General features: G+C 35.1%; 1 protein-coding gene and 1 long non-coding RNA gene across 4 annotated transcripts in view; one reads left to right on the top strand and one right to left on the bottom strand.

The window, feature by feature from the left end:
- LOC130014229 (uncharacterized) overlaps window positions 1–20,762 on the bottom strand; it is a 30,220-nt gene that overhangs the window by 3,547 nt on the left and 5,911 nt on the right. Inside the window, exons 2-5 of one of the 3 annotated variants that reach the window (XR_008789186.1) lie at window positions 15,316–15,481; window positions 14,554–14,667; window positions 13,729–14,012; window positions 10,456–13,504 (exon numbers count right to left, since the gene is read on the bottom strand). This is a non-coding gene — a long non-coding RNA (uncharacterized LOC130014229). Of the gene's footprint in view, window positions 1–10,454; window positions 14,013–14,553; window positions 14,668–15,315; window positions 15,482–20,762 lie in introns of those variants that run through there. The other 2 variants (XR_008789185.1, XR_008789184.1) reach the window with 2 other exon arrangements.
- Window positions 1,521–3,876, top strand: LOC126807830 (tripartite motif-containing protein 55-like). The gene has a single exon (XM_050532678.2). It carries the CDS (start codon window positions 1,792–1,794, stop codon window positions 3,028–3,030), a length of 1,239 nt encoding a protein of 412 aa, XP_050388635.2. The 5' UTR covers window positions 1,521–1,791; the 3' UTR covers window positions 3,031–3,876.

Below are 20,762 nucleotides of genomic sequence, written 5' to 3'. Positions count from 1 at the left end.
GGACATAAACAAATTCTGACGTCATGTGCAATTCAAAGTGATTGACCCCGTGAGGAATATCTCCCCGGCGTTCAACTTCACATAAACAGCCTTTAGTAGGTGGAAACACAACTGTTTAAACAAACTTTTTTTCATAAAATGGCGTATGACTGACTATTCATTACCCCAGTAGGACGTTAAACCATATTTCATTTATAATATCGCCCAATCCTTTATGCATATTAATACAATTACATTATTCAAATGATAAAAAATAATATTGACCAACACCGGATTAGGAAAGGGGGCGGGGGAGAGATTCCCCAAGTGCCCCGATCAACTGGGGGTGTTGATTCACTCTAGACCATGAAAACAATCAATATATTTAAAATAAACCGAAACAAAAATTGGGCGAAAAGTTTGTAAATGCTTCATTAGTAAATTTGATATTCTGGCAATAACCTGGTTACCAGTAGAAATTATTATAGACAGTACATGGAAACTGAAATAATTCAAGAGCCTTAATATCAAGAAATCTAATTTCCAAAACGTATTAAAACGGGATTTACATAAAGCACGCACACTGCGTTCAAGAGCCTTAGTATCAAGATATCTAATTTCCAAAACGTATTAAAACGGGATTTACATAAAGCACGCACACTGCGTTCAGAAAATACATTATTAAATTGTCTTTTAATTACGATACATTGGCTTTCAGCGGATGTATCTACTTAAACCTCACAGAAACAGTCCCGAAGATAACCTATCGTATTATCAGTACAGGCTTTGTCGCGCATGCGTGAATCACTGTCCGACCTACACACGCACCCATACACTCGGTAACGAGCACTAGTGGCTACTAAGAGAAAAGGAAATTAGGTAAATTTCTAGATAGCTCCTAGAATTCAATCAAGCCACCAATAATAAAACGGTCGTGAAAAACGCAATCGGACACTACCGTCATAACCAAAACGCACCGGACGAAAAACAGAAGGCGATACCAACGGCTACGTCGAGAATGGTTCTGTAAAATCGCTAAGAAGCAAACTAGTGGGCAGTGGGATATATTGACGACTCCGAAGCATTATTTGTCACATTATTTGTTTCGTTTTCTTTATATAATATAACACTGTTCTGTTAATAAATTATTTACAAGAACTTATCCCCGTGCGTCCCTTGTCGATTAGTTCTAATGTAGACTGAAATACTAAATCAGTGTTGCTTTCGGTTCGGCCATAATCAATTCAAACATGTCTTGTGTCGCTTAAACATACAAGAACATACACATCTATTTCAACACATCGATGCATGCCAAAGAACAGGCATGCCAATTGTCATGAAACACCCTTCATAAAAGGCCTCTGGTTATGAAAAAAAATCATAAGCCACGTTATAATCCAAATGTATAAATAATGAATTATTTATCGTTGATGTTATACATACGTATAAAATTTCACACACAGTCGTCTTTACATTATATATTACAGTTGACATACTTATTCAACAAAGACGTTACTCAAATATCTGTTTTATTTTTACCCATGTGACGGCGTTAAGGAGAATAATAGGTCTGTCTATTCATTTTATTCGCGCTAACCAGTGAGGTGTACACAAACATTATATGTTGTTCAAACACCTTGTAAAATATATCAGATTATAACTGGATGTTTGGTAACATGGTTAATCAAATTATGTTTTCTGTGTCGATGTATAACGGTAGTTATTAACATTAACATGGTTAATCAACGGATGTTTTCTAAAATGGATTTATAACGGCAATTATTTATCATTCTGATTTCCTGGGATTTTAATATGGCTTCTAAATATACCTGTTCTATTTGTTTAAACAACTTTACTAAACCCAAGCTACTGCCATGTTCTCATACGTTTTGTCAACAATGTATAGATGACTACATCAAGGCTCATGCTCATTTGAACAGGTTTAACTGTCCTCTCTGTAGACAAGAAACAGAGGTGCCATCAGGTGGCGCCAGTCAGTTTGTCAACAATTTTTATCTAGAAGACGATGATGATGATAAACAGTATTGTACAAAACACAAGAAGAAAGAAATAGAAGTTTATTGTCGAGATTGTCGTAAACCATGTTGTTCTGTGTGTGTTATGGTGGATCATGAAAATCATACGAAAGTTGAATTAGATAAAGTAGACCAGGAAATGAGAAAAATTGTCATGAAACTAAAAACTGAATCAGAAAAGAAGATAAAACAGTTACAGAAACATTCTGACTTTCTGAAGACCAAAATAGCTGACACGAACAACTCATGTAAGACAGCTTGTGATCAAGTTCAGAAACAAATAGACGATATTTGTGAAAAAGCCAGGAAGATGGAAGGAACAATTAAAAATGACATCAATAAAATTCGTGAAGATGAAAACAGTAAACTAACCAAACTAGTAGAAGATGATGACAAGATGACATCTAAAATGAAAGAATGGTGTGAATATGCTGATCGTATATTACAACATAAATCTATAATTACAGCCGTAGATAAACATGGATTAACAGATGTTCAAACCAAAACTGATTACAACATATCGACAAATTTACAGAAACCTGTAGTCAGACATCCATGTTATTCTATGGTTGAGGTTGATGTAGACTGTTTAAAACGACTACTGGGTGAAGTAGAAACACCAACAACATTTACCAGTAGTTTTAGTTTGAACCAGCTAGTGAAGCTACGTAAGGGCTACTCTAGTGATGATGTAATAATACAAGGATTATCATGGTGTGTAGGTGTTTACCGTGATACATCAACATTATATATTGGCCTTAAATTGAAGAAAGTAGAAGATAAAACTATTAAAGCTGTTAAAGCTATTTATACATTAAAACTGTTAAATATCAATGATGAGAGTAAATCACTAGTTGACCAAGGTATAGATACATTTATACCTAGTAATTATATATATGCTGATATATTATCTATAGACTGGGATAAACTACAAGATATAAACAATGGTTTTATTGATGATGACAAGATATTTACTGTACAAACTACTGTTAATATAACTGATGTAGAACGATAGTGAAGACATATAATAAACAATAACAGTTATAGTTATATAATAAACATTAGCCTACATTCATAAACAATAATAGGATCAACTACAGAATGTCAACAAACATAATTTTTGTAAGGTATATATTATCGACATGTTCCCTCTAAATTTTAGTAATTAGTGAGCGCACACATCACGTGGTATGCATATTTCATTTTGTGGCAACAATACGTGGACAATATATTTACAACTCTTTTTGTTTTTGTTGTGATACGGCGATATCTGAGATCTTGAATTATTTGTTCTGTGTGGCCTAATTTTTTGCGCTTGGTTCAACACTTGTGTGTCAATGGCCAGGGGGAACAATGTACATAACTATAAGTGTCGTGTACAAGGTAGGATATACCTAGTCTGTCTAGAACATTTAAAACCACTTCTCGTGGTGTAGACGTAGTAAAATTAATAAGCAATATACAAGTTCTACATCTGACTATTGGAGATGTTTATCTAGTTTTAAATGTTATTAAGCCTTTATTCACATGCTAACTCTCTAGTTCATCAGAAGGCCGTGATATTGAATGAATTAGAACAATCGCGCCATTTGATAATTCATCCTTTTAGTTTAAATGGATAATCTAGACTTTGTTTGTTATGGTAGCAACTTGACAATCGAGACTATCTATTAAAAACTTCAAACACTCGTAACTCATTTTTTAAAAATGCATTTTGAACCATTGTAGCAAGAATAGTCAGCTCTTTCTATCAATCTTAAATAAAGCACCCTCACCCGGATTACATTGGTATGTAATTTATCTAGATCTAATTGTTCATATTAATTGTTTGTATCATATATTAATAAAATATTTTAATTTTGTTATATATTGTTCTACCCCACCCAACCCTTCATCACTCAAATGTAAGGGTCAATTGGCCTCGCTCAGTATGGCAACTTGTAATACTATAGGGGTTATTTTAGTTCTATGAAAGGTGCTCTGTTGAATATATTGAAGTGGTTAAACAAATGGGTGACAACCACAAATAGGCTAAGTAGGTATTTTACAAGATTCAAGTTTCTTAAACTAAGTCACAGACATTTTCTGCCACCATCAATTGCTGAAAGTAGGGTACTATCGTCCAGTCATTTCGTGCACCGATTGGTCCAATTAAATAGAATATTGTGAGGCTGTGAGAGGATATCCTGATAATTCAAAATTAATTGAATGTCACTAGATAAGGGAAAACGAGAAAAATAGAAATAGTCCGTACATTTCCTTGTTTTTATTCATTCTATGCTCAATAAAAATACGGTAATGCATGGACTTTTTCTATTTTTCCCGTATCTAGTGACAGTCAATTATTTTTTTATAACAACTTTTGGTTTTCGAAGGAATTATTAGTGAGCAGAAATTGGCCCTTGTATCTGTTATCACTTGTCACTTCAGTTAGTTATATAGAAGGATAACTCGTGTTTTCCTTTTGCGTTCGTCACTTCCCTTTCTTGAAAGCTTCATAACGTATCTATCGTAGCAATCATCTCTGAGTTAAAATTATATATAGAACGTAACCAGTTCTATCACATAATATGTCATAATGACTGACACCAATATTGTCTTTTGGGGGATTCCAGGAACTGTCCAAGTATATCTAATACCCCACCCCACCCACTTAAACCTTATTCTAAAAAACACCCCAGGCAAGCTAACAGTACAATATGTACCCGAACTGACCTATTCAGTGATTAGTGTACATTAAACCCTATTTTCTACCCCACCCATAAAAAGAAAACCCTCAAACAAATAAACAAATGCCAGTAGCCTACAGATCATGTTTCTGGTCTGTTAGTGTATTTATTCCACCAGAATTTAGCCCTTTTTACTGACCCTATATATTGACCCTATGTATTGACGCGAAACTCACGAATAGTTTCTTTTCTTAGCTAACTCATTTCGCGCCTGACTGTGCTTGTTTACGCACTAACTGTATAGAGCTGAATTCACGGTACAGTTCTAACTCTTTTAATTTACGATATTCAAACCAGAGGATACATGTATTAAAGGACGCGACACTGCGTCAAGTAACAATTATGTCGGGATTTCCGCTCCATAAATATGACCTACAATAAATAATATAAACAGCGATAAGACTGGGGTATGTTAAAACACTGTTATAGCGGAGATATTTGGTTGGATTGCTTCCATTAATGATGCAAGACTCTAATATGTTCAATCAGTATGATAACAAAAACTGACAAATATGTAATTTGTGATATATATTACTCTAACGTAGTAGTTGTATAAATTGATGTTACGTCGATGTACTGTGTTCAGTAGTTTATGTGGTGTGGTACTAACTCAACTGAAATTACAACATTGAACTTTGGCCCAGGCACCGTTCATTTGTGTTTTTATATAATCATAGTTAGTATTCAATAACATGGCCGGAATTCTAACAAAACTTCATGTCGTATTTCTAGCCATTACCATCGACGATATCAAGGAGTTTTGTAAGGATAATGTTAATGTCAGAACTTGTTTAATATTTGGCGTTGGTGTTGGACTATGGTGGCTGGTGCGAAAACCCCGAGGGATTCCCCCAGGTCCAAGATTTACGTTACCAATACTAGAAGATCTGTTGTCCCTGGAAGGAGGAGACGGTGATATGAGATTAGCTATAAGACAACTGAGGAAGAAACATGGAGATATATTTAGCGTTTATTTTGGACCGAGATTATTTATATTTATCAATGGTTATGATTTGATTAAAGAAGCTTTGGTGAAAAGGGCCGACATGTTTAGTAACAGACCATCAATGTTTATAAACGATGTAATCAACCAGAAAAAAGGTAAGCAAGGATCCACGTCCAGAAGCGTAATACGTGTTCTCGGAGATACAGTTCTTTGCATAAGCACTGTCCCATCCCTCATATTTCTTAGGTGGACGGGGTCGAGTGGTCTAGTAGTTTAACCATTTAGATTTTTTGCTACGGGGATTTGAAGTTGACTGGGGTGAAAATCTCACTTCCGACACAATGATTGCTCTGCAGAAAGACACTTTACACCCCCTATCTCTCCGCTCTACTATCATCAGTATTACCCAAAACTTGAAATGGGTTTTAACATCATACTTTGTTTACATCGACTGGGCTAATGAAGATGGTGGCTACAACCTACTGCCAAGAGTTATTTCATATGCATGTCAACGTGAACACGGAACCTCGGTTTTTCGTCACATCCGAACGACCGACTAGGCACTGTCCTTGTCAGGCCCTCCGGTCCTGCACCACTGACAAGGGGAAACCGCATTGGAAAATCCCTTAGAAACTTCTCGGCCAACACTGGGTTCGAACCCGATACCTTCTGGTAAGCGATCTAGCGTCTCCCATCTATAAAATTGTATAGCTGGTTAAAATTGAAGTCAAGATATAGGTTCTAGGCTCATATAGATGTAGCCATTATTCGAGTCACAGCGTCTCCCATTTATAAAATTATATAAATGGTTAAAATTAAAGTTCTTCGTCTGGAGACAAAGCAAATATATTGATTCTAGCCTTCTATAGTTGCAACCATTATTCGTGGCACGAAATATTGTTTTAAATTTTATGCTATCTCCGTTAACCTCGTCGGGGCAGAAACGCACACTGATACAGTGATCAGAAGTGAATATTCGCTAGGCCGCTACAATCACTGATGACATCGATGCGACTTAATGAACACCAAATATTGACTTTTTTCCTACGACAAATTAAATTCTAAAATATTTTAAACAGGAAGCTAAAACAACCCCTGGCAGCTGGAATTAAAAATGAGAGTAGGCCATTGCGCCGTTGTCCGGGCATATTCTGGCCATTGTTCGTCACACAAATATAATTTATATCTCAGCATACAACATATATATACAACATATTTATTTATAGCACCATATTGTATTTCGAACTAATTTGGGGGCCCCTTAAATAATGTTGGCCGCTGGCTGCAGCCCCGGGTCTTTGAGTAACTGTAAACCCCGTTCACGTTTTGTTAAAGATTTGTTTCCAAACAAGCGGACCTGACTATATACAAAATACGATTCACACCCGTTAATGTCGCTATTTGTTTTATGTTTTCTTGGAAGCCGGGAGGTTACCGCGTGATCGACCCCTACATTGGCCGAGTAAGTTAATCGGGATTTTCCCACATGGTTTTCCCTTGTCAGGACGGAGGGCCTGACAGGGACAGCTAGCTGTTTAGTTGTTCGGATGGGACGAAAAACCGAGGTCCCATATATACAGTGGCGTGCATGTAAAAGATCCCTTGACAGCTGGAATTCGTTTTAAGAGTAGTCCAGAGAGGGAGAAATGGGGTTTAACGTCCACTCGACACAAACCAGGTCATTTAGGGACTAGCATATGGTTCTATTTTATTTCAATAATTCGCTTGCACGTAGACCCTATGGGTCTTTAGAAGTGGGAGGAATCCGGAGGACCCGGAGAAACACCACAAATTTGAACTGTCGACCCAACTCCTTGTCACGTACAACCGGAAATCAAAACCACGCCAGTTGACACAATGACATACCTTGTGATACAGTGCGCACGCGCTAACCATAAAATTAAACCATATGTTAGTCCCGAAATAACCCAGTTTGTGTGTGTGTGTGTGTGTGTGTGTGTGTGCGTTTGTGGATGATCATTATCTAGGACAAACATCAGCATTATTAATTAACCTTCTAAAAGAGGACCTAAATAAGAACATGCCTTCAAATTGAGGACATGGCTGATACGTCATACAGTGTGCTATGAAGAAAATTTTGCCCGGACAGCGGCCTAAGGCCTGCTCATATTTAGGATTTCAAATGGCAACTACGCCAATGTGTATATGATACCTTTTTTGGTACGATACGAGCGACTAGACACAACCCCACCCCCACTCGTCCTGCACAACTGACACAGGGGGAAACTAAACCACAAAATTCAGAGGACCTTTCACGGCTAACACTGGGATCAAACACGGATCTAAGTGCTAGCGAGCAAGTGTCATAGATCCTTACAATCACCAAATAAGTAGGACTACCATGAACCTTTTCACGTGAGATATATTATGAATTACTCTATAATACATTTCTTGTTTCTATTGAGCTGACGTGCCATTAAACAACATTTCATTTCATTTCATTTGTTTCTATTGAGTTGTTTAGCAGACATAACACGTGACAACATGTTGAGACGACTATAGAATACGAATACTCAATGTTTAATAATACAAAGATAATTTCAAATTAATTGCCAACCCTTTCACAATATTTGTAAGAAATATCCCACACGGGGTGTTAATCTGTTTATATACCAATTCAATAAAACATATAATAAGATATGTGTTGAATTTATTCATTAGTTACAATTTATTACGTTGTTCATTTATTTTTTACACTACAATTCAAGAGACACACACGTAGACCTTAACGTGTTTATCAAATACATGTATAAACATATCTTAAACTAGAGTCTTAGTCCGGTGGCTAAAGGCGGGGGGGGGGGGAAATCGCCACCCGAGCTGTGAATTTATGAGACCAAGTTTTTCTAGACCAGTTTATTGCGTAGATTCCGAATCTGGGTGGTGATCAGGCGTTTGAGGGGCGTTTTCGAGATATAGGGGGTCGAATGTCTACAATGGGGGGGGGGGAGATGTCATTATGTTGACGTAATATATTAATAAAACATAAATTTCTAAGACTGCCCATCTATAAATAAGTGTTTATGATGTCCCTGGACAAATGTTTTGAATTGAGGGGAGGTGGGGTGGGGATAGCAGGTGTGTGTGTGGGGGGGGGGGGGAGGGGGTCATTATGTTGACATAATATATTAATAAAACATAAATTTCTAGGACTGCCCATCTATAAATAAAAGTGTTTATGGTGCCCCTGGACAACTATTTTGATTTGTGGGGAGGTGGGGTGGGGGTAGCAGGTGTGCGTGTATGGATGGGGGGGGGGGGTACAATTGGCGGGAAGTGAGTTCACGTTGATGATTTTCTTAGAGCTTGTAGGAAACTGAGGTCTCGTGTACATATTGACTTGCACGTAAAACAAACCTTGACAGTTGGAATTTGAAATACGAGTAGGCCGTAGTGCCGCTATCCGGGCAAAATATCCCTTATAGCACATGACGTATGTCCGCCTTCATTAGCCCAATCGGTGCAGAACAATAGGACATTTAACTCCATTTCATTTCATTTCAATTTTAGCTGTGTTTATATGTGATAAAACCTGTCGTTTACAACATCAACAAGTGCAATATACGTCCACATTCTTGCTTTGATTGATATGGTACTTTTTAAAGTGTAGAGAATGAAATATGAAATGGCTGTAATATGACAAGAATGCAAAAAAAGGCTAGACGTTGTTTTTGTTTAGCCAAATTTTACAGAAAAAAATATTAACAAAAAAGTGGGTGTGACACCGCCCCAGGGGGTCGGGGCATGCACCAAAATAAACAGTTTCTGTCTTTACGGTATAAGGAATAAATATGCAAAGTTCCAAGATGATCCATTCAGAATTGCAGCCTGTAGACGATAAATACAAAAAATTGGGCGTGGCTCTGCCCCGGGGGGGTGGATATGGAACAATAAAAATAGGTACCACCCTGTTATTGAAATGATTGATATGCTGAATTGAAACAAAATATGTTAATTATTTCAACCTGTGTTTACAGATAAAAAGTAACAAAAATGTGGGTGCGATACCACATCCCTGGGGGTCGGGCCATGCACCAAAATAAATAGTTGCTATCCTTACATATCTCCATAAATATGGCGGGCATGCACCAAAAAAATAGGTTAGCCTAAGCGTATAAGGAATAAGTATGAAAAGTTTTCAAGACGATCGATTAAGAATTGCGGCCTGTAAGTGACACACACACAAAAAGAAAATGGGCGTGACTCTGCCCCTGTTGGTTGGGCATTCATCACAAACAATAGGGATGTAGACGACAAACAAACAAATACAAGAAATGGGCGTGGCTCTGTCCCTGGGGGTTGGGCATGCACCAAAAACAATATGGATCATCCTTAGGGTATATGGAATAAATATAAACATTTTTCAAGACGATTGATTAAGAATTGTGGCATGTAGGCGACACACAAAAAGAAAATGGGCGAGGCTCTACGTTATGAAATGCGGCCTGTAGACGACAAACAAATACAAGAAATGGGCGTGGCTCTGCCCCTGGGGGTCGGGCATGTACCAAAACAATAGGGATCATCCTCTGGGTATAAGGAATAAGTATTGCGGCCTGTCGGCGACTCACATACAGAAAACCCTATTGTTATTATAATAACCTGACACCTGTAATACTTACCCCCCCCCCCACCGCCACAACAAGAAAAAGATAACCAGTCCCTGGTCCAAAAATCAAGTAAAACTGGTTCTTTTTATATTAATAATGAAAATTACAAATACAAAAGCTGGAGTACCACATGGATCAGTGTACTGTTAGGCCCCGTTTTCTTTTCAATGTATTCTGTTACATACTCCACGATAAGAGGGTATAAAAAACATAACAGCTGGATACAACAAAATAAGAACTGTGAGTTTCTAGTGTTTGAAAGAAATATTTTTATTATTAATTTGTATATTATACATCTGACATGATCATCATATTAACTCACACGATATATCAGGTAGTTGGTTATATAATATAACAACAGCTGTGTATATAACAGGTTATACAAGAACTAAGAACTTACTGAAATCAAATACATCACAGGAAGTAACAGGTTATAATTATTCATTCAGCACCCAGAGAACTATCTACTCTACTTCCTGTCTGTTATCAAACCGAGCTATTTATAGACAGACAGCGTAAGTTTAGTATGATAATTAATCTGTCTAAATCACGTGATATAGCTTCCGGGTACATCTATATATATATTTTACTTTTCATTTAAATATATTAAAGGAGCTTAACCTCTAACTATTTTTTTATAATATTCGAAATTAAAAACATGAAGTAGAATTCAATATTGGTCCATTTCAATCACTATTGATATTGTTATCTTGCCATAAGAAATATGGGATCTTAATTATAATATCCAATATTTAATACATAATGAACATTTTAAATTAGGTACACGAGTCGTGTACTCTACTCTATGGTTTCTGACTAATTTTGAAATCATTGTATATATACATTCATATTACTTTGATGTGTGCTTTTAGACCCATTTTGTCCTAATTCAAGGTTCAAATGATAAATATCTTACAGACTCTGTGGATAAATATATATATAAAGCTAAAAATATATTTAAAATTTGGATAAAAATGGTTATGTTGTTGATTTCTTCTTAAAGATGTATTATGTAAGATTTAGATAAAAAAAAACCTGGACTTTCTTGATATACCAGTTGATAAATAGATAATATTGAAAATATCATTCAAATTACTTTATTCTGAGCAAAATTATGACTACTTGAAGTTGAATCATTGAGAATTTAATACCGTAGCAGCAGTACTTGACAATCAAGACTAAGTCACGATTATCCAGCCTGGATACCTCAGTTATCATATGATCATGGTGTCCAGCTGAATTACTTATTTTTATAAATTTTTAAATTTTAGGTTGGCTTTCATGTAGGTTGAAAAAGAGATTTTATTCAACATATTACGTAATTAACATCAAGGGTCTTATTCACAAAAATTTAAACTAAAATATTTCAAGAAAGGTGGCTTTTTTATTGGCGAAAAGATCAAATTTGTACTATGATTTCAAATCTCAACCAATGAAATTGTTGCATCCCTCAAATAATTTAGTTTTTGTGAATAAGGTCCAAAATTTTCACAAAATTGAGATATCGAATTTACATTTGTATTCTGGCCCCTAAAAACATAATTTATTAATAACATTTATTTTAGGCAAATGAATGTAATACATAGTCTCTATCATTCAGATTGTTCTGGGTATCCAAGACTATCTAAAACATGGCTGACAATTGTGCCCCTTTAAAATGGCTACTTTAAAATCACTGCATGAAAATAAAACATTAATTCAAAATAATTTTTTTAAAAAAAACCCTAAGTTTTGGAATTACAGTTTATAAAATTTCAATATGATTGATAAAATTTATAAAACTTTTGGTAAATATACAAATAAAATAGGATTTAAAATTGTATTGTATTTATATCAACAGAACAGTGTCTAGTCGTTCGGGATGGGATGAAAGATCCAGGTACCGTTTACACGATGGGCAGCACGTAAACTAAAACAGGATTTACAACTGTCTTTATATAGACCGAACGATGTCTAGTCGTTCCGGATCAGATGAAAGACCTAGGTCCCGTTTACACGATGGGCAGCAAGTAAGCTAAAAGAACCATTAACAGTCAGAAATTGAAATAAAGCGTAGGTCGTAGTGCCACTGTCCAGGTAAAATTCCCCTCATAGCACACTGTACGATGTATGATTGTCTTCATCAGCCCAGTTTTTGCAGGAAATAAGAACTTTTAAACCCCATTTCATTTCATTATATAGAGAATATTGGCTTAACATAGTTTAAGAAAAGAAATTATGATTTTTGTTTACTTTTGTTTACCTTTTAATGATCTATTTGAACCAATTGATTTTAAAACAACACGTTTCCACGATTTGATTAGAAACTCTAAGCTACTAAACAAAAAAAAATGAAAAAGAAAAAAAAATGATATGGAATTCGTTTTTTAATAAATTAAAATATTTGCTATGTGTCGTATTTGGATTATTACTGATATTAGATCTATGATATATTGAATTAATATCCTCTTTATTACAAGTATTTACAATTATACAGAATTTTATCTTATTAACAATTCCACCAAACCTGATAGCATTTTATATTATGTGAGGTTAAAAATGAGAAAACAATTTCTTTCTACAAAAACAAAAAGTTAATTTTTAAAATGGGATATCTCGGACCTTATTCATGAAATCGTGAACTAAAATATCTTAAGGATGAAAGGTTTTCATTGGCTGAGGCTTTAAATCCTAGTACAAATTTAAGCTATTAACCAATGAAAAAGCTGCATTCTTAACATATTTTAGTGAACACGGTCCCGGGAGTATATCACTTTGTACACCTTTCCACAAAAACAATTAAAGTTTATTTTTAAAATGGGATATCAGGAGTATAGGTATTAACAGTTGTCATGCACCAGGCAGTAAGAGCATGATTACAATTTCCAGATCATCTTTAATTCTCTGTAGATCAGGATGTTTAAATAATTATCTTTAGATATCTGGAGGCTGAAGTACATCACTTTCTAAAGACAGGTATCATGCACTAGGCAGCTAGATCCTGGTGTATATAACTTTCTACAGACAGACATCATGCACAAGGCAGCTAGATCCTGGTGTATATAACTTTCTACAGACAGGCATCATGCACTAGGCAGCTAGATCCTGGTGTATATGACTTTCTACAGACAGGCATCATGCACAAGGCAGCTAGATCCTGGTGTATATTGGAGAAATCTGATACCATCTAGAGTTGATTAAGGCCTGGATCAGTTAATTAATGTCTAATTAATACTTTAGAAAACATTTCAGACCTAAACAAAGACCTACAATAGGCAGATTTAGCTCTTGCATAATCCTATCTGTGGCTCAGTGGGTAAGATGCTAGCTTGTTAACTCCCCCTTGTCAGTGTTGCATCTTAAGGATTGTTGGGGGTTTTCAGGAACTAAAAGATTGTTTTTGTGGATAAAACTGCGATTCTACTCACCTTAGCAATTTGTGTACACCAATTCAACAAAACTTTCGATCCAATGTGATCTTTGTTTTTTCGCACGTAATCCAGAAGACATCCGAGAGGCATGAGCTGCGTTATTAACATCATTTGTGCCGTCATACAGACTGCCAATATCCTGACACAATACTGATGTTCTACTGACGACATGACACGAGCCTCTTCCAACAATTCTTTATTCTGATTGGGTGAGGTTCCTTCCTGTAAAACTTTTATAGCCACAGGAATTTTAACATTTTCACCTTCTGGAATCCAAAATCCTTAGAAAAAAAAAAAGCAGCGAAAAACAAATAATTATAAAATATATTTTCTCTAGTATGTTTGCAATTGTTACATGACTAGAATGGAATTTGACATCGTGTCATCACAATACTTTGGTTATTTTGAGACTAACATATGGTTAATGTATCATCAACACTATATACCTCTGGTTATTTTGAGACTAACATATGGTTAATGTCTCATCAACACACTACCTTTGGTTATTGTGAGACTAACATATGGTTAATGTATCATCAACACAATACTTTTGGTTATTTTGAGACTAACATATAGTAATTGTAATTCTTATGGTCATGTATACAATAGAAGGGGTAGAATTTTGCCCAAACAGTGGAATTTTTATCTACACCTTTTCAAATTCCAACTGTCGCAGTTAATGTATATATTTTTTGGAAAGATCTTGAATTCCTTTATTCAGTGGTATAAAATATCTAACATTTTTTGTCATTTTTACTTATAGGTCATGACCTGCAAAATGGCCTCCTGGAAAATCTGACAGTTAAAGGAATAATTACTTACTTTATAGACAGTACCAAATGCTCCAGAGCCAATAATACCTCCACGTCGTAAATCGTATTCCTTTATCAATTTTAACTGAGCAAGGTCAGGTTTAGCTGTCGTAGGTGTAAGAGGCTGAATAAAAAATGTTAGAAAAATATGAAGTGGCCCTAAACAAACTTGAATTTATTACAAAAATTTAATTCTTTTAAAATCAGTAACTACTACAGTAAATTGTTTATCTACCGTTTTCATCAGCCCAGTTGGTTCAGAAAAGTAGGATGTTAAACCCCATTTCATTTCTCAAAATCAACACAGTGACAAATGTTTAGAGAACAGATAATTTGATTAAATGGAGTTTTTCCCTTCAGCTATGTGTTAATTCTAATGGTCACATTTGATCAAATCTACAAAGAGTTATATAACACAAGGATGTATGATCACTGTTTTTCTTTTTTTAATTTAATTCATATATAAAACATAGGTTGCCAAGCAACGCTCATACAGATGGAGGCGACGGCAATATACGACCACAATGCGGCTGTATAAAAAACATTAACATAATCCAGTTATTCATATGTTTTAAGTATGATCAAATAAATGAAATGATACGGAGTTTAATGTCCTTATCTTCTGCCCTGGGATAATGAAGATGGACATGTGTGCAGTGTGCTATGAGGGAAAGTCCTCCTGGATAACGGTCTACTCTTATTTCGAACTCCGACTGTCAAGGGTTCTTTTAGGTGCATGCCAATTGGTGTACATCATCAAATAAATACTCACCACTTCCTCATCCCAGCCAGTCATCTTGGCCGTAAGTTTTGCCGTTTTTTTCTTGGCTTTAGCTCGTTTTTGACAGCACCAAGCTATACAAGCGATCAAAACAGCTACAATCAGTACACTGGCTACAGATGGAGCAACAATTATAGCCATTTTCTTCTTTTCATCTCTACATTAAAAAAAAATATATCAATTTATTTTATTGAGAGAGAAAATAAAAAATACAATCAACTAAAACAATAGACCATCAAAAATTTAAATCGTCGGTGGGGATGCAAATTGAGTATTTTCTATGTTTTTTTTATAAAGACACATTACCTAATAACTAGATTGATAACTTGGTATTTCTCACTAACACTATAAACCTCAGAATGCCTCGTTCGGCATTTCTGTCCAAACGAGGCAAAAACGTGTCAAAATTTTTGCCCCGATTTTGCCTCGTTGTAACGAGGTAAAAAAAATACCTCGTTTCTCTGGAGTTCCAAAACGTGTTTTTTTTTAAATTGCCCTGTTTTTGGAATGAGGTATTTTGTTCAGAACGAGGCTGGGTAAAATTGCCTCGTTTACTAAACGAGGTATTTTATCCAAGATAATTATTAGCGGTATTTGCTGTCAACAAATAGAGCCATACAAATAATGTTCGGACCATCATGTGACCAATTGCAGATCTACAAATTAGATTATTTATTTGGGACATGATATTGTTCATAGTTATGGCTTACTACACTGGAGTTCTATTATGTATAAAATTGTAATAAATGTTTTACATGAATGAATAAAATCTACAATTTAAAACAGTACAATAACATTGTGATTTGACGCTCTACAAATCACTAAGAGTATAACAATTGCTTGTTGAAAAAGTGTTAATAATATGTTTTTTTCCAATGCAGCAAAACCTACTGGACTGTTGTACTTAACTTATTATTTTTTAAAAATATATTCAAAAAGAATGCGTCTTTTACAGATTTCAATATAACCACAAATGGTTGATTGTTTTAATGCTAAGATAAGTATTAATGGTTTGTATTTGAAAATCAAATTATATAAGCGAAAAATAGTAAGATACATTATGTATATCTTAAAACACGCCCTTCTCTGTTACTACTTCGGCGAATATCATTTGATAATTTAGATGATCAGAATTAAACACCGTTTTGCTATGTTATTATTTTTTTATGATTGGGTGGGGGTATACTTAATTAGGGGATTGGATTGAAAGATTATAGCTACCATCTTATGGAGACATAATGTGTGGTGCATTTACGGTCTTATAAAGCTCTATTCTTACATAAAGAATTCTTGATTCGCACGGAATTGTTTTAGCCGTGATCATTTTAAGTCATGCTTATGCCAAGATCTGGGTAAGTGTTAATTCAACTAGATATCAGAAAAGTACCACGTTTTCATAAATGTACTCTTTAGATAAATTGTACAATATTTATCAGTTCACTAGTTACAATAAAATCATGCATTATAGCTATTTTTATTTATTTATCCCTGGTGCTTCAAATTCAATTTAGGGTGCTACAACATATTTAAAAATATGTTTTAAAGCTTTAGGTCATTTTATTATATCTTTCTACCATAAATAATAGCCCGAATTTAGGTATACCAAAAGTTAAAGAAATATAAACAGTTTTTGAGTCATTCAGATATGACTGCCAAAATTGTCACCAACACACGTCGTGTTTAGGCTAAAATCTAACCAGAAAAGTATTGTCAATACATAATAAAATTTATATTCCATTAATCAATTCCATTCCGCAATTGGTTTGTCTTAAACTCGTCATTTGTGTTCATGGGCATCAGGGTCGAGATGGCAACGTTATATGTTTTATTCGTCTAATTTACTATAAAACATCATTCGGTTTGCCTCACGGGTTAACGGCATATTAATATTTGCGTGTTGACCTTTAACATCACACTTAGATCCTGTACGCTTTGTGTCTTACAGTCAATACATGTCATGAAGAACTCTTTAGACATAATTTCTTTTATAATACTTTACTCGTTTCTATTGAGTTGTTTAGCAGAAGTAACCCATGACAACAATATGTTGAGACGACTACGTAACAGAATAGGACGATTCAATGTTATTAAAATGACACAATGACAATTTTAATTTTATTACCAACCCTTTCACAATATTTGAATGAAATATCTCACACGGGGTGTTAATCTGTTTTCAGTTTCTATTCCAATTCAATAAAACATTTTAAACATTTAATACATGTCTTGGCTTGATTCATTATTTACAATTTAATACGTTAATCGTGTATTTTAAATAATACAGTTCAAGAGATCAAAACATTTCCGAATTTATACATTCAACATTACACGTAGACCTAAATGTATTTTTCAAATACGTGTATAAACATTTATATGAAATATATTATAAACAGATATGCTATGACCAGAGTTGCCATTATCTTTATTATTCGACTGGAAAACTCCTGTCATTCACTCTGTCGTTCGACTGATCCATCATTCACGTTGTCATTTCCGAGTCTGAAATTTGGGGTATAGGGGTAGCTCGGACTGGGGAGTAACATAGGCCAGGTGGCGTTAGTCTACCACTTCCGGTTTCGGAGTTATGACCCCCGAGCGAAGCCGGGCATTCTTCTAGTATATAAATAAATATATAAATAAATCATCTTCATGGTCATCATCATCGTCATCATCACTATTTAACACCAATCATCGTCGCCTGACAATTACCTTATCTATTCAAAGCGCTTGTTTAGTTTTAAATACTTGTGAACTTTACTAAAACTCACTTTGTTGAACAGGTTACTTTCGTTGGTATCGCCATATAGGAACGCTTTTGTATTTATGGATTTAAATGGGAGGGTATTTAATGTTGAGATACGCTGAGACGAATAATTTGGGCAGTGTAGAAAATAATGGTTGCTGTCTTCTTGCGTATGACCACAACTGCATGTCGGATTATGTGAAATATGCATTAAAAATCTATGGAAGTTTAGAGCACTTTTACAATTACGAAGTCTGGAATGTATAATCTGAAATTTACGTTCTCCATAGTAACATCTTACTGACATCAATAAATACAAAAATATGACTAAGTCGAAAGTCGACAAGACGGTATACAAGCCAAAATGCAAGTCGAAAATAAGAAATTAGGAAAAAAAACGAGGGGCGCTATTATCGCAGTGTATTATTTCTTGATTTCCTATTTTCGAGTCGATTTTGGCTTGTATAGCGTTGCTGTCACCTCACATTTGGTCGTAACTGCTACTTTTCGACTTTCGTGTTTTGGAGGGCGAAAAGTAGAAATTAAGAATGGTAGGCTTCTATAGTTAGGCGTTTGTATATATGACTGTATACTTGACACATGTACGACCTGAATGGCTGAATGGCCGGTAACCAAATATGTTATTGTGAGTGTTAAACGACATCGTAATTATTTTATATTTTGCAAAAAAAACAAACAACAAAAAACAAAACAAAAAAACACAAGCCGTGATTGCCATTACTACAATACGGATTACTAAATATACTTTGTGTTCAATTTTATATTTTAATACTGAAGACAGGGCCGGATTATAAATGAACAAGGCGGATCCTTTTGGCTTATATTGAGTAATTATTGCAACGTGTTACAGTTGAAAGTTCCAAAGCATTTTCACATTCCATATCCGATAAATTTAATCATCATGCAACTACTGATTGGTGGGTCGTCGAAACATTTAGATGCATACATCACAGCACCGTGGTTTAGACTAGTTTTATTGTTGTACACATAATGAAAGAAACTGTGTTATTTCACAGCTGAATTCTATGGTAAGAACCGTAGAACCACCTTGTAGGGAATAACTTTTAAACTTTAACACCCTATACACACTCTGCCAGCGGCATCTTTGACCCACACTCACTTAACCTTAATCCAAACTTTAAATCTTTCAACGGTTTAACAAGAAGGTGCTAAATATTTCCATTTAAATAAATACAAAAAGCAATTCGAAAAATAAACTATAAGTAAAGGAACCATCTCAGTGAATAAAGCTATTAATATGCCGTTAACCCGTGAGGCAAACCGAATGATGTTTTATAGTAAATTAGACGAATAAAACATATAACGTTGCCATCTCGACCCTGATGCCCATGAACACAAATGACGAGTTTAGGACAAACCAATGGCGGAATGGAATTGATTAATGGAATAAAATATTTATTATGTATGGACACTAAGTTTTATGGTTAGACTTTAGCCTAAAAAAACATGTGCGCTGATTTCAATTTTGGCAGTCATATCTGAATGGCTCAAAAACTGGTTATATTTCTTTAACTTTTGGTATACTTAAATTCGGGCTATTATTTAATATATATATTGATCAACAGCGGCGATAAAAATCATTAGTCTCGACAATGACTAGTTGTCAGTGAAAGTCTCTCAGGGGAGCCAGGCGGCTCTGTGAATAAAGAGCTGGCTTGAACGCCTCGTGTTCATTAGCCTGAATAGTGAAGGAATGCGGGTCATTAAACCCCAATTTCATTTCATTAATCTCTCGGCTCAATAATGAGCTACTCGGGTTGGTTAGATCCACGCCTTAATGCATATACAACCAATAGAGAAATAGCTCAAATATGGCGACAATGATCAACTTGCTCTTCTTCTACTAAATTAAAGATTCGTGTGGAGATTCTGTCGATATAATCATATATTTATATCTGCTCTTTCTTAAAATGGAGACGGTTAGTAAAATGGTCTTCTTTACGTTCCTAAATATCAGTATGACCTTAGTGAATACCGCACGATTACGATCCGTTCCAGACTGATAACTTTACGTTCCTGAATATCAGTCTGACAGAAGTGAATACCGTACGATTACGATCCGTTCCATACTGATACCTTAGGCCGTGTTGAATTGATTCCTTGTTTCTCCTCGCTCGCGCGCTTAGGTCGAGGACCCCGAAAATCGTGCGCTTACGTTTTTAACACAAAAAAAAATATTCAAAAAATTACGTTAATAACATCTAAATAAAATTCTACCAAACATCAGAAGTCAATTCTCGTTGTTTATTCCTCGTTACGAACTAAATAAGTAAGTGCAGGGGGCCGCACTACACGCAAAACAAAAATCTACAAGATAAACCTGCGGACAAGACAGAAAATAGGCATTGCACCGAATAAACAAATATCAAATCAAGTGAATGGATCCGGTTGATAATACACATGTAGGGGCCCGCATGCTATGGAATAAGTTACACTGTATATGATTGGATGAATTCCGCAAAATGGCGCGTGTAGCAGTCATTTCGGCTAATGAGAAAGCATATTATAAACTGTAAGACAATCGCTGATATTCAACCGCGAACCCGAATAATCAATTTTTTCATTGGCTAAAATTATAACTCATGTCATTATTATTCAAGTATTACCCAATCATATCTTGTGTAATAAATAACGCACGCCTTACAAAATGGTG

This window comes from Patella vulgata, chromosome 9 (assembly GCF_932274485.2).
Source record: "Patella vulgata chromosome 9, xgPatVulg1.2, whole genome shotgun sequence".
Taxonomy (NCBI): Eukaryota; Metazoa; Mollusca; class Gastropoda; family Patellidae; genus Patella; species Patella vulgata.
Note: the sequence above shows the minus strand (reverse complement) of the source record. Positions and strands in the feature narration are given on the sequence as shown.

Bases quoted from the DNA above. Each gene is read 5' to 3' on its own strand.
- LOC126807830 (XM_050532678.2), top strand. From the start codon at position 1,792: ATGGCTTCTAAATATACCTGTTCTATTTGTTTAAACAACTTTACTAAA.